At 37.3% G+C, this 15,672-nt stretch overlaps 1 protein-coding gene across 11 annotated transcripts in view; it reads left to right on the plus strand.

Annotated features, from left to right (window-relative positions):
* Nucleotides 1–7,929, plus strand: part of LOC122523900 (glutamate receptor ionotropic, NMDA 2B) — a 58,542-nt gene extending 50,613 nt beyond the window's left edge. For 6 of the 11 annotated variants that reach the window (XM_043645854.1, XM_043645861.1, XM_043645863.1 and 3 more), the window contains 11 exons: nucleotides 1,574–1,721; nucleotides 1,835–2,018; nucleotides 2,153–2,292; nucleotides 2,733–2,845; nucleotides 2,933–3,217; nucleotides 3,391–3,572; nucleotides 3,640–3,875; nucleotides 3,972–4,165; nucleotides 6,505–6,621; nucleotides 7,487–7,588; nucleotides 7,789–7,929. In XM_043645854.1, coding sequence (XP_043501789.1) covers nucleotides 1,574–1,721; nucleotides 1,835–2,018; nucleotides 2,153–2,292; nucleotides 2,733–2,845; nucleotides 2,933–3,217; nucleotides 3,391–3,572; nucleotides 3,640–3,875; nucleotides 3,972–4,165; nucleotides 6,505–6,621; nucleotides 7,487–7,588; nucleotides 7,789–7,846 — 1,759 coding nt within the window. In that variant the 3' untranslated portion in view covers nucleotides 7,847–7,929. The remainder of the gene's footprint in view (nucleotides 1–1,573; nucleotides 1,722–1,834; nucleotides 2,019–2,152; nucleotides 2,293–2,732; nucleotides 2,846–2,932; nucleotides 3,218–3,390; nucleotides 3,573–3,639; nucleotides 3,876–3,971; nucleotides 4,166–6,504; nucleotides 6,622–7,486; nucleotides 7,589–7,788) is intronic. The other 5 variants (XM_043645855.1, XM_043645864.1, XM_043645857.1 and 2 more) reach the window with 3 other exon arrangements.
* Nucleotides 7,930–15,672: the final 7,743 nt, after the last annotated feature.

A 15,672-nucleotide genomic window follows, 5' to 3' on the forward strand; every position in this document is an offset into this window, starting at 1 on the left:
AAGCATACTCTACATAGACGCCATACATCGAATTGACGTTACTTCATTTTCCTCGGTTGGAAACAATTTTGACGCACGGCCTTTCGTTAGCTAACCGTGTACAAATATTTTCATCGAAACGGTGTTGTAACCTGCACTATATGTACGTTTATATATATGTATGTTTTTCCCTTGAGAGACAGAATTTATAACGTACGTTAATATATATATTACATGCACGCTATATTCTATGCAAAGGAAAAAAAAAACAAGGGAAAAACTTCGTTCGAAGAAAATCGAACGCAGATGATTTTTCTTCTTTTACTTTTTCTCGTCCTGAAAAACGCAAGGAAAGAAAGAAAGGCAAACGAACGGTTTTATTTTCTTCCTTGGCTTTCCAAAATAAACGGTATCCCACGGGAGTCGACAACGGTTGCCCCGTAAGTTAGGGGAATCAACCCCAAGCGAGTAATCCACATGGCAGAGAAAGTTTCCTAAACGCGTTTAAGGGCTGTACATTTGCCAGTATCGTCCCCGTACATTAACCTGCTAACCAGAAGCTTTATTCTTTATCCTTTCGGCTTCCATTTCTCTTTCCTTTTCGTTTATGCAATTTAACGATCTAATAGCAAAGACAAATCTTTTCTTATCTACGAGAAATGAAATGCATTTTCGGTAAATCCTCAAACGGATTCATCCATTTCCTTAGCGAATCCTTCTATTTAAAGGATCCTTGTAAATATTAGAAACGGAGCACGCACACATATACATACTGGGATTATTATCTATAATTGTAATAAATCTCGAAGAATCTATTAACGGATGCAGATATTATCATCATACTCGATTAATAATGAATTATTTGTACTTTTTCCTATCTTAGAGTTCTCCGAGTCTTCTCTACGGTACCGTACCGCAAAATATTTATTGCTTTCCTCGATATAAGTTTTGAGCATTTAACGAAACGACATATTTTTCTCGCATTCGACTATTTCTTTTTATTTACGAGTGTCCTACGAGCACCAATAAACGTCCGTATGGATCTTTACGCGTCTATCCTTTGGTACTGTTGCTGGTTCGCCAATGGGTCCGCTGTAATTCGAGTGATACTACCCGATGCAAATGTAAGCTTTAAATCACCCCCCTCCTCCCCGTCGCTCTCCGCCCGTTCCTTTTTTCTTTTTTTTTTCCTCCATTCCCTTTTCAAGTACAACTGCCGTACACTTTTCTTTCGCGTTATCGTGCCTTTTACTACGAGTAATGGCTTTTGCTACTTCGCTTATAAATAAGTACCTACTTACGTATCTGCACGCAGATATAGCAACATTCGTTAAACGCTATACAACAAATTACTTCTTAGCGAACAACTTTCTTCTTATTTTTCTTGTATTTTTTGTATCTCTCGCAAGAGTAATATTTTTGAAATAGCGATCGAAATAACAAAGTTACCGATAAATTTTTCATAACGAGAGATAATGCGTTCCGTTCTAAATTCAGTAAAGTACGCGCATACACATATTACACAGATATTATACATACTAATATAAAATATTCTTTATCTCTGATACGACGATAAAAATTTGACTCGTTTCAGGGTGGACATTCAGTCGGCACAAAAAAACGATAGTTTTTTTCAATGCTGCAGCGGATTTTGCATAGATCTGTTGCAAAAATTTTCCGAAGAGATAGGGTTCACCTACGAATTGGTCAGAGTGGAGGACGGCAAATGGGGTACACTTGAGGTAGTAAATTTGAAAAAATAAAGCAGTTAAGAGAGAACGACGACAACGACTAGCACGATAAAATCATTCCACAAAATTGTTTCATTTGAAAGAAACTTTCTTTCTCCATGCAGAACGGAAAGTGGAACGGCCTTATAGCGGATTTGGTAAACCGGAAGACAGACATGGTAATGACGTCCTTGATGATAAATTCCGAAAGAGAGGCCTTCGTGGATTTTACCGTTCCTTACATGGAAACTGGAATAGCCATCGTCGTTGCAAAACGTACTGGGATAATATCACCCACTGCTTTCTTGGGTGAGTTCATTCGCGATCGCGCCAAGGTTCCTTTTTTTTTTATAACGAGCAAGTATATTTATTTCATTCCTCGTAATCGATGATTTCTCGAGAAAGAAAAAGAAGACAAAAAAAGAAAAGAAAAATACTTTCAGAGCCATTCGACACGGCTTCCTGGATGTTAGTGGGAATCGTTGCGATCCACACCGCGACGGTAATGATACTCCTTTTCGAGTGGCTGTCACCGTCCGGTTTCAACATGAAGGTAAAACCTTCGGTCGCTGCGCGGAAACTGGTACCTTTTATTTCTGCTTCTTACTTTATTCTTATTATTATTATTATTATTATTATTATTATATACTTTTTCTATTTACATCCTTTCGCACAAACTATCTCTCTCTCTGTCTGTCTGTCTGTCTACTTTTTAAAGTCGTCTCTCGCACATCGATGTGACTCTCATCGTCAACGTTCTGGAATAATTCGTGCACACCTACGATTGATTAGTGTGTATGGCTGTATTGTTTCTTTTCGCATGTACCTACATATATTATTACACACTCTTATCACAATTATTATTATTATTATTTAGTATTATTGTTATCGTAAAAAATAAAAAGAAAAAGATAATTCTTAAGATATGACTATTTTGCACGCTTGCCGCTTTTATTTAGTCTCCTGGCGGAAATATTCTTACGAACGTAAAAATATTTTCCTTTGGTTATTTCAAATATTTAGACAAATCCATCGCCGAATCATCGGTTTTCGTTTTGTCGCACGTACTGGCTGGTCTGGGCAGTACTATTCCAAGCAGCAGTCCATATCGATTCTCCCAGAGGATTTACAGCCAGGTTCGTGAACCTACAAATAATCGGGATAATCTAATATACCGATCGAATCATCGAACGAACATTAAACGAACCCAATTACTTAAACAGATTCATGACGAACGTTTGGGCGCTATTTGCTGTAGTCTTCCTGGCCATTTACACTGCCAACTTGGCTGCCTTTATGATAACGAGGGAAGAGTTTCACGAGTTCACCGGTGTGGACGATCACCGATTGGCCAGGCCGTGGTCGCATAAGCCTATGTTCAAATTTGGCACCATACCGTGGAGTCACACCGACAGTACTTTGGCCAAATATTTTAAGGAGATGCACACTTACATGAAGGCCTTTAACAAGAGCAGCGTTGCCGAGGGAATCGAAGCTGTCATAAGCGGGTTAGTTCAAGTAAAGCATCCTTCTCGTATCGCGAAACTTCTTCTTACAAATTTTTCTTCGCCAACGGAAAAATACTTGCGCGAGTTTTTACCGTGGAGACAAACTTTATCCACCTTCGTTATCCTCCTATAGAATATCTTGGAAATGTTTGAAAAATTTTTCTGTCGCGTAGCGAAATGGACGCGTTCATATACGACGGAACAGTCCTCGACTATTTAGTGGCCCAAGACGAAGATTGCAGACTTCTCACGGTTGGATCCTGGTACGCCATGACGGGATACGGTTTGGCATTTTCACGAAATTCAAAGTATCTGCAAATGTTCAACAAACACTTGCTCGACTATCGGGACAACGGTAAGAAACCCATCTAAAGTATAATATTGGTACGACTACACATGTATATGTAATCGACTACGAACAGGTGATCTAGAACGTTTGAGACGTTTTTGGATGACGGGCACCTGTAAGCCGGGAAAAGAAGTTCAGAAAAGTAGCGACCCGCTTGCGCTCGAGCAATTTTTAAGCGCTTTCCTATTGTTGATGATGGGAATCCTCTTGGCAGCTGTTTTCCTTCTTCTCGAACATCTCTATTTCAAATACGTGAGACAGCATTTGGCTAAAAGCGACGGCGGTGGTTGTTGCGCTCTATTCAGTTTGGTAAATATTCTTTCACCTTTTATTTCGTTGTAAAATATAAACGAATTAAGAACTTACAGCTAACTAACGAACCGAGACCATTTTGAACTTCCGCAGAGCATGGGCAAATCTTTGACTTTTCGCGGTGCGGTTTACGAGGCGCAGGACATACTCAGACATCACAGATGCAGAGATCCAATTTGCGACACTCACTTGTGGAAAGTGAAGCACGAGTTGGACATGGCCAGGATCAGAATACGACAGCTCGAGAAGGATCTCGAGGCGCACGGAATAAAGCCCAGTCAGACCAAGTACGTCTTATGTTGCTACCATCTAGTTTTACCTAACTCGATTCTCTATCTATCTTTCTATCTATCTATCTATTTCTATCTCTGTCTTACTCCGTTTACCCTAAGAAGGAAAATCCACTCGGCAGTTACCCGCATCGAGTATTTGCATTGCGATCGAGCAAGGACTCTTCCAACGAACGAGTCGAGTAGATCCTTCCTACGCTTCGTTCCGTTTAGATCTATCTCTTTCTCTCTCTTTCTCTCTCTCTCTCTCGATCCAATCCTCTCCTCCTGCCTTGCTTGGTTTTGGTCCAGGAAGTTCTTCGCTTCCGATCGCATTCCGGACAAAAGCTTTCGTTGTCGAATCCCGCAAAATTCCTTCTTTCATTCGCACTCGACGATCGGTTGACCTTTCCTTTTATCTTCCTTCAATTCCTACCCCTTTTCCCTTTTCCGATTCTAATGGTTTCTACGTTTTTCGAATATGCTCTACTTACATACGTACTCTTTCTATTATACTCATATATTACACGGAAAAGGTCGATCGACGTCTATTTTATTCCCTTTTTACTTTTCTCTCTTATTTCCTGTCATTTTCTTTTTCTTTTTTTTCTTCTTTTCTTTTGCTTTCTAGTTTACTCTCCATTATTTTTCTTGTTTATTTTTGCAGAACGATACTCACAAGCTTTTTATCTATCTATCTATTTATCTATCTATCTATCAATCTATCGATAATATATACATCGAATCTTTGCTCCAAGTGCTTTTTATACATATATTTTCAATTATTCTACTCGAATTAATTCTTTCGTTACTAATGACTCATATATTAGTCGTTCATGCAAAGGTCCCGTATTAATTATATCAACCGATTCTCCCCATATATACAGGGGTCGAAGAATTTTCTATGGAACGATACTCGTCCCAATGCATGCTCTAACGAAAGGGTTAATTTTTATCATTACACATATATCTATATATATACTTGATTGTAAAGCCAAACTTGATTCCCGTATTATTATTATTATCATCTACGCATGTAAAGCTCATATAGTCGAATTGATTCTATCTTCTTTCTAGACCGAGAGTTGAAAATTAAAAAAGAAACCAAAAAAAAAAATATATATATAAAACACGATATGTATTATACATATTTAATACTCTCATGTCACTCTTTTGCTGAATACTTAGCTCGCACCAGCATGCACGCGCGTATTTTCCAATATCACCGAATTTTGTTTAATCGAGTATGTACACATGTATATACTTATACACCTGTCTCTTTTTGCGTAATCTCGTTTGTGAAATGCATCATATATAAGAAAATTTTTCAAACAAAATCCAGGCGCGTGACTTTTAACGATTTCCTTTGAACACGACGATTGCCCTAAGTTTTCTGTTGTCTTAATTATAAATGAGAAAGGGTCGAAAAGAGAGAAAAGAAAAAGAACAATTATCAAGGGATATAAATGATAACGAGAGAATATTACTTCGTTAAGTTTTCTAAGTTAACTTTCTTTCAAAATTTCATTGCGAACTAGTCGGTACTCAATTTCTCTTTTATTTATCGGAAAATTAATAAAATCGAAGTCCGGAGCTCGGGATGTTATCGATGAAACAACGAAGATTTTATGAGAACGAGGAAAGAAATAGCTTGAAAAAGGAAAAGAATTCGGTGAAGTATATCGAGAGAAAATAGTAGGGGGAGGGGCAGGGGTTGGAGGTAAATGATAATGCGGAATAAAAAAGAATAAATTCTTGTCTACCCGCGATCCGAAAACTTCTCTTACGCGGATAGTTTGAAAAGAATAAAGGGGGGGGGAGTAGGTTTATCCGTGTTAGTCCATCGGATCCGGTAAGAGGAGAGGGTGGGGGGTGTCTCTGTTATCGTGTCCATACTTTTCGTATGTTAAAATCTAAATGGGAAATTTCGCGGAAATGAAATATCTTTCGTACGGTCTATAAAGATCGAAAGAAAATATATAAAAGGAAGAAGTTTTGATAAAGTCAAGAAAAATGATAAGACCGGAGAGATCGAGATTGAGAACGCGTACGGAACAAAAGTAAGAAAGTAAGAAAGTAAGTACGAGTCAGTTGCGCGGATCGTTTCGTTTCGTTTCGTTTCGTTTCATTTCCCAAAGAACTAAAAAAACTTTTATCGTCGAAGTTAACGTCGCGTGTCGCAAAACGATAGCAAAAGATATTGTAAAGGAATCGACGAGGACATAAGATTGCTTTCTCTGATGATGATGATGATGATGATGATGGTGATGATGATGATGATGATGATGATGATGATGATGGAAAGAGACCTGGCGCAATATCCTGGCACATATCCTGGCACGTCGGCTTTTTTAAAGGAGGAAAACCGGAAGTCTGGCCTGGTGGCGAGGATGCTTTCAAAGTTCGGAGCGGCAGCGACACCCGGAACCATTGACGGTCGAACCGCCGCATCCGTTACCCCCATACATCGATTCGTAAGTCCGCTCTACGAAAACAACAACAACAACAACAACAACAACAATAATACAACAACAAAAAAAGTAAAAAAGAAAAATGATAAGAACCTTAAATAAAAAAAAGATAATTAAAAAGAAATCGAAAAAAAAGTAACGAAACTAAGGTCACGTAAAGAAGTGACGTAGGAACCCTCCGCAAACTTCTTTTTCTTTTTTTTTTAATTTTATAAGAAATATGGACAGTCAAATGAAAAAAGACTTTGTTGTACGTTTTTTTTTAAACGAGGATTTACAAGAGACGATTTCAAGGCGTTCTCCGAGACTCGGAGAGGACGCGCGCACAGCGAAAAATGTAAAAAAAAAAGAAAAAAAAAGAAAAGAAAGCCCGATCGTAGATTAGCTGCTTCGCTTGTAGAGATTGTTAGATCTTGTGCGTATATGCATTCGAATTTTTATCTCATATATATATATATACACACACATATAAATATATTCACACTTTCTCATATATATTTGTACTTTATCACGAAACTATACTTTTACACTTCGATGTGCTCGTAAAGCATGAAGCATGCCAGTTAAAAAAATGACAAATTCGAGAAATCGGAGGATAGATTAGATAATAAAGAATTGGCCCATAACGAGATGGGTTCATTTTATGTCGGTCCATTCATCGAACGGAACAAAGATGTATCGTCTTATTCGTTGGACCGTGTAATTGGTATCTGTATGCGAGTATGCGTCCGCAAACGCGTGGGTGTACCTTGGGGGTTGTTAAAAAAGTAAGAAAAAGAAAAAAAAAGAAGAACATTTATACGCATCGAAGAATTCAACTCGGGACGCAACGTTTCTCCTCTCACTTTTGTCATCATTTTTTACCCAGATTCATCGACGCGGTCGAGGTTGCCAGGCCGAGAGATATGAGCACCAACCATGTTGTAAGCACCGAGTACGCGGAAACCTTTTTACCCACGGAGATTTACAGGTTGGTCATTCGTCCTATCTTTCCTATTCCTTTCTATTCTCATATTTTCTCTATTAATCTTTTCAACTCTTATGTCACACGCTATAAAGTATTAAATATTATATAATATTATTATGATACATCATTTTTCTACGATATATATATATATATTTTTTTTGCCGGACTTTCATTTCATTCCTCTTTCATTTTTTTTATTTTAGAATTCCGGGCGCGGAAGGGGTAAGAACGGAAATTGCAGAGATGGAAACAGTTCTGTGATCGTAAGAGGATCGGCCTAGATCGCCCAGACGTTAAAAATCAATTCAAGGAAGCAAGCAAGCAAGCAAGCGAGGAATTCAGAAGGAAAGAGAAAGAAAGAGAGAGAGAGAAAGAGAAAGAGAAAGAGAAAAAGAGAGAGAGAGAGAGAGAGAGACGTTTTCTCTCTTTCTCGATAAAAATAAGAAGAAAGAAATTCCGTCGAATCCACCACGAGCATCGAATTGCTTCCTTACCTTCTGCCATCGCGGAATCACGGACGACCAGTTCTTTCGTCTCTCCTGCGAAGGTTAACAAAAAGATTTTGTTAAATCTCGAAGCTCCTTCGCAAACAACAGGAGGAGGAGGACCTTCAATTTTACAACGTTTTCTGCTTACTCTTAGGGAGAACAAAACGTATATATGGTAAAACAAAATGAAATAAAATGAAAAAAAAAAAGAGAGAAAACACGATGAGGATGATGTTCGGGCAAGGTTCAGTGCCTAATTAGCTCGTCGTATTAGTTCGCCGATAAAGATAAATAATGAAGGTCCATTTGAAACCTTTCATTCTTTATCACTCTCTTATATTCTCTTTCTCTATTATTATGCATTATATATATATCACACACACACACGCACACACACACAGACACAGATACAGATACACACAGATATATACTATATAATATTTTTCTTTACGATTAAGTATCCTTCTATATCTCTTATCCTCTTTCTCATTCATTCTCTCTCTCTCTCTCTCTGTCTCTCTCTTTCTCTTTGTTTATCATTTTCTATCCTTCTTTCTCTCTCTTCCATCCGGAGATAGGAAATTTTCACGAAATCAAATACAGAGAGGTTGGAAAGAGATGAAATCTGCTGCGAGAATAAATTGCGAGATCCTTGCAATAAAAAGAAAAAGAAAAAAAAAAAAAAGGGAAAAAAAAACATTTGACGAAAATGAAAATAATGAATAGAAAAAAAAAAAAAAGGTGATTATTATTATTATTATTATTAATATGAAATATATTCTAACACGTACCGTGAAACGTACGCGCGACTTTTTTCTCGGTCCTTTCTAAATTCAATTTGTGCCTACAAATATCAGTACGATACTAAGGAAGGATAAAGGAAAGAGGCCCCATTGAAACACGGGTTTTGGTGTAACGAGTGATTACAAGGAGAAGGAACTAATTAATAATCCCTTCCCGAAAACAAAAACAACAACAACATTATATAAATGAGAAAAAAGAACACGAAAGAAAACAAAGATACAAGGAAAAACGCAACGAAATTATTCTTCGATTTTCATTGTCCTTTCGTGTTATAACGGGCAAATGTATTTGAGTGATGGCATTACACCGCGTAAGGGGGGGATGCTATTTAAAATAATCGTTGCGCGAGGGAAACTGAAATGAATTAATATTATTATTATTATTATATTAGGGCAAAGAAAAAAAATACACAATCGGGCACCAACAATGCAATAGATAGTTACCGAGTTCTTCTCATTTTTAAGAAGGGCTATTTTAAACTTTGTATAAACTCACTACCGACCACTGCAACACACATACATACACGCATACACACACGCGACACGTAAGGTTAATACGTAAGAGAAAAAAAAAAAAGTCATACGCATATATATGTACATCCAAATTCACGTACAAAGAAAAAGACGACGAGGCTGTAAGAACGCGACGCGAATTAAGGAAAAAGATAAACGAGAAAAAAAGAAAGGGTAATTTATCCCAAGGAGAAGCGAGTCTATGTGTAATCCTACGAAATTGTAGATCGGATATCTGCGAGTGAAATAAAATAAAATAAAAAGAAAAAAAATTCATATAAAATAAAACAAAAAAATAAATAAAAAATACCATGTATGTCGGTTAACGTTATATTGTACATGCATCGATATATTTAATAATTATACATATAGGGATATTATATACGTGCGTATTCATACTATATGCATAAGTTACTTCCAAGTAAAGTGAGGAAGATAAAAGACAATTAATTTAAAGATCTACGACGATGTATTGTGGACAACAATGAGATATTCTAAAAACAACCTTACTTTGAGGACGTAATAACGCTCGACGAAAAAAAAAAAAAAAAAATTATAAAATACATTTAATAAATATAATTATAAATATATATATGTATGTAACGAGATGAACGATAATGTAAAGTCAAAAGGAGAAAGGAGAAAAAATGGGTTAATACGAGTCGTGGAGCGTCAGGCGTCAGCGTCGTTTGTTCGACGAATTTTTGACAAAATTCTCCGGAAAAAAGAAAATGTAAAATAAAGAAAGAAACAAATAAATGAACAATATTCTAATGTAAGATGGCAAAGTTTTCGTAATACGACGTTACAACGCGTATAGACGCGTTAAAGGAAAAATGAGGGATAGAAGTTAGGACGATCGTTCGATTTAATAAAAGAAAAAAATCCTCGGCCCACCAGTCCCTCCCTACCTACCCCCCCACCCCACCCCGTAGCCCCTCAGGAGATGAGAATAAATATTTTCTAACGCGTAATTTTGTGCCTGAAATATCAATTTCGAGATATAATTTGTAAATGAATCGTCATATTTTTTAGATCATATCAAAAGAGTCCATCATCTGGTAGCATTGTTCGCTTCGACGTTCTGACGCTCCGACAAATTTTTTGCAAAACGGTAAACTATACATATATACACACACGAATAAAAATATACATATACATATATATATAAGTAAATGATTAATAATCGTAATTAAATAAATAAAAAAAAAGCGGTGGGATTAACGTGCGTGCTGTCAAAATAAAACGTCCCGCGCCATCGTAAAATAATACGAAAAATAAATATAATAAACAGAAGATAATGAAACACGAAGAGGGGGAGGATAAATAAATGATCCTAACCGACAGGACGTTTCGTTAAGGGGGGGGAAAAAAAAAATAAAAATATAAAGTGGGATCGTCGCGATACTTCTTTCGAGTCTTCGCTCGAATATTTCCGAGACGCTTTCACTAAGTTTTTCTACTTTCCAAGCGTTGCATAATTGCCGGCAAGTGTATGCGCATATAACGTATGCGTCCCGTCAATCCAAAACCGGAAGCGGAAATGGCGAATGGAAAATGTTAACAATAATTTTTCTACGATTTTCTTTCCCTTTCTCGGAAGAGAGAGGAGAAGGGAGAGAGAGAGAGAGAGAGAGAAATAGAAGGAAAAACGGTCGAAAGTTCAACTTGTCGGTTTTGAGAGATTAGGTGTATAAATACATTTAATATATATAAATATATAAATATACATACGATACGGATAAATATAATTGAAAAAGAGAGAGAAAACAAAAAGGAAAAAATAAAAAGAAAAAAGAATAAAACAGATAAAATTAAGATAAAATAAAGATAAAGTAAAGTAAAGTAAATTCAAGTAAACTAAAGTAAAGTGAAAAAAAGAAAAATAAAAAAAATAAAAAAAAAAAATAAAGTGCGCGCAGATGGGAGGAGGTCCTAGCGCCAAAGACCTATCCCAGATAACAATCTTAGAACACGTTGTTACTGTTGTTGTTAAAGATAAAAGGAAGTGTTACGTTGTTAAGCGAGGAAACTTGATCGCACGATGATAATTATCTCGCGTCGTCGCGGAGTACGAAATAAGCCGTCTTCTAAAAGTCTAAAATATAAAGCTACGCTAATTACTCCTTAAGTTTAAGAAAAATACAAGGGAAGGAAAGCTAATAATTATATATAAACACGCGCTTCAAAACAAACCATGCGCATAAATCACCAGACACACTCGTGCATACAATAAGTTTAGATTAAAAAGCGCGAATACCGTTTATTACTACCTTTTCTTCTTACTTTCTTCTTTTTCTTTCTTTTTCTTGTAACATTTATTTATCCAATCCCTCTTCCTCTTCTCGCTTGCGATAATAGATCGATCGTATGAGACGTGGTCGACGTAGGAGTTCTCGAAGAGAACTGCCTAATTTGTTCCGCCAAGAGACAATGACACCCCACACGTATCAAGCACGCAACGACACGCAGGACACAAACGTAGCGCAAACGCAGCGCAAAATTAGCGCACGCACACGCGCAGGACTCATATCCGCGCATATCGTGCAACAACCACAACGGAACTTACGTTCTATCCGACCGATCGATCTATTTATTTATTAATCAATCTATCTACTATCTATCTATTATCTTTGTATACAACATACCGGTCTAATTCTTTGTTCCGCTTACCTTGTTAAGAAGAATTCTTTCTATCACGCTTCTACGTTTATCCTTTTTATTCTTTTCATTCAATCGTAGCACGTACGCAAGTACCTGATAAGTGAAATAACATTTAACAAAATATGAGATACGTGAGCGCATAAATGAAACAACAACAACAATAATCGTTCGAAACTTGTGCGTGAATTATATTTTAACGATGATCATACCTCGCTTCGCGTACGCAATCGCAACTACGTCGTAAAAAAAAAAAGATAAATCAGCGAACGAATTGTCAATCATTTTCTTTCTATATCCGAAGAAACAGAATTTTCTTCGATCCTCTTCTTCTTATTCCATCTACGTCAAAAACGATTCTTTCGTTGGAACGGTGACATCTACTTCTTAACGTTGCATGAAAAATTACAATGCGATTGATGGAAATTTGATTATTTCGATGAAATCAAAGTAGTAGTAAAAGAAAGGAGTCACATCAACGCGATCAATTCATTTATTCGTCCAGGGAAATTGTTCTCCGATTGATTTATTATAGCTCGCGACATTCCCCCCCCACCCCTTTTGTCTTTTGTTATTTACGCGTAAAAAATACAAATCGCGTGCACGAGGATCGATACGATACAACGAAGAAAACCGGAACACGCGTTGCTCTATCTCTCTCTCTCTCTCTCTCTCTAGCTCTCTCTAGCTCTCTCTAGCTCTCTCGTCTGTCTGTTTTCTCATTTTCCCTTTTCGAGAATACAAAGATATATCATTTTTTCCAATAAAACAGACGCGACTTTCTATTCATCTTTCCTCTCAATCGAACTCGAGTGTGTCTCACTGTCTCTGTTTTTCTGTCTCTTGTTTTATCTTACAATTAAATCTATTCGACATTTCTTATATGTTATTATTAATGTTAATCCATATGTGTGATTATTATAAATACATATATACACGACATATACATTTTACGAATGGATTAGGAAGAAAAAAGTATAAAGAAATGGAAAGAGAGAGTACGTAATCCTCTCGTTGGTGTAGTCAGAAATTATAAAACTAAGGTGAAGAAATTTTGTGCCAAGTAAAAAAAAAAAGAAAAAAAAAATATAAAGAAAAAGAATCGTCGTACGAATTATGTCTCTAACGGCAAATCTATAATATCTCTTGTATGTGTGCGCGAGCGTGCGTGTGTACGACGCGTGTGTGTGTGCGTGGGTGTGGGTATGTGTGGGTGTTTAACGTGTACATAAAATAAAATCTAAAATACGGGAACTATCTTCCGAGCGATTCGAACTTTTCGTTCTCGTCGTCTGTTTCTTCTTCTTCTTCATCTTCTTCTTCATCTTCTTCTTCATCATCATCATCATCATCATCATCATCATCGTCATCCCGAGCCGATGATACAGGAAGACTCGAGAAGAATGAGAGAAACCGTAGGAAAATATTAGAATAGTACGATTCTGAAAAGAACAAGAGGAAGAAAAACTAATTGTAAGTCGGGAAACTTTGTCGACTATCAACCCCAGTTGGATGTTCCTTCCCAATATTTTCCCCCGTTTCCTCCCGTCTCGAAGAGAATAAAGAGGAATAATAATCGGAAGAAAAAGAATGGATTGTCAAATACGTCATTTGTTGAGATACACAATGAATCGTTTATAATATCAGGTGGCGTTCGTCGGATTGTGGAAGCTTTGGTTCGGAAGAAGAAGATGATGAAAACGGAGAGGGAAAGGAAACAAAAAAAAAAAAAAGAAGAGTCGATGGAAATTGGACGATGAATAAGATAGCGTTTAAAAAAAGTAAAATAAAAACTTATTTCTACACGCGTACTCCGTTGATCGATGCACTTTTGCGAAATGTACGAATGGTAAAGGCTTAATAAGGAAACTACATGGGCACGTAATTATATGTTGTTTCAAATAAAACATTGTTGTTTTGTATACCTACAGCGAAGTCTTATTTTATTATCCGATTAATCTTACAATTCCTAATTCACTTCTGATTCATTCGACGCTAATCGTCGAATTTGTCGATTATGCTCGATGACGTTATCAACGGTCGCTCGAATTTATTGATTTTCGTTAGGAAAACGAATACGCAGTTTCCTTTATCGGCGAGGATAGTCGCTTAACGTTAACGTATCGACGCAATATCCCAGATGTCTCTAACGTGTTTAATATCGGACTAATATCAACCTAAGTAGTATACACCTATATATCGTACCGACCCTAATTCAAACTTCCAATTGCAATAGCAATTTCGATGAGGTGGCTAATAATGGAAGACGTTTCGATCGTATCGGGTTATTATCTTCGACATATTGTCTATCAATTGGTTCCCCTTCCCCAACCACATCTCTTTCTATATCTCATCTATCTTACTTGCTATTAAGAAATCTTTTCTAACGATCGAACGATCGAACGATAAAAAGCTCCTACCTCGTGTTTTCTCTCTCGATTATTCTTCTAACGAGATAAAAAGTTAGGATTTTCGGTGTGTGCGGGAGATAAAGGATTGAAGAAAATAGACAGAGAGGAAAGTTTCGGGTTCGTCTTTATCGTGACGGAAACGTTAGGTATAAATGTCGTATAATCTAAGCGAGAAGAAGAGTGATCGACGGGTCGTTTGTTCGCCGAAGATTTCAAGCGGAACGAAAGGATTAAATTAAGAGTTGGGTTAAACGGACGCTCGAGTTAAATCTTTTTAAGTGCGCGTCAGGGGAAAACGTCCGGGGAAATCCGAGTTGAATTTTCTTTCTCCTCGGTACCATCTCGCGAGCGGTATTCAACGTACGGAACACCTTGCAGTAATCCAATGAAAGAGAGAGAGAAAGGGTTGGTAGGCGACACATGGGAAAGATTTCCTGCCTTCCGAATTGCAATTCGAGTCGAGCGAATATAAAGAAGAAGAAGAAGAAGAGGGAGAGAGAAAGAGGAAGATGAGGGGGACGAGGAGGAGGAGGAGGTGGAGCGCGTATGTATTTTAGTTTCACTATGTTATTTATATACTTTACGACTTGTATGAAAGTGCACCTGTATCTCTCCTAAACTCACGTTTATTGCCTACTAAATAAAATCAACCGAATCGTCGCTTCTCTACCTACCTACGCCAATGAGATTTTTTTCTCCCCGACGATTATTATTACGCGTTTTCAGCTGGACCGTCATCACGCGCCGGAGGTTACTCCCCGTTTGGGGAAAAATGACCAAAGTAACAAACCAAAAAATAATACAATATTTTCAAAGCCAGTTGGATAAAGGATTAAGAAATTTTGATAGAAACATTTCGGTGCGAGATACAGAAACACGGTAGATTGAGGACGTTACTCTCGTTAATATCGTAGCTGTTTTTTCTCTCTCTTTCTCTCTCTGTTCGGTTCAGTGCCTCTCCCTAGTGCATTGTCTCGTGGAAGAGCGAAAAATCGACAGAACCACTAATTGGTTCTGTCAATCCGGTAGTTGGGAGAGAGAGAGGAAGTAACAAACGCGAGGAAGAGGGACCTAAACCTTTCCTAGCGTCGACGTAACACCCTAAACTCGTCCTCCTCGTGTTTCCATTTTTACCAAGCGCGTCGGAGTCCAAATTTCGTTAGGTTTCTTTCTTCCTTCGGCTCTTTTTACCCCCTTTTGCTCGTCAAGAA

This window comes from Polistes fuscatus, unplaced genomic scaffold (genome assembly GCF_010416935.1).
Source record: "Polistes fuscatus isolate 324 unplaced genomic scaffold, CU_Pfus_HIC Scaffold7, whole genome shotgun sequence".
Lineage (NCBI taxonomy): Eukaryota > Metazoa > Arthropoda > Insecta > Hymenoptera > Vespidae > Polistes > Polistes fuscatus.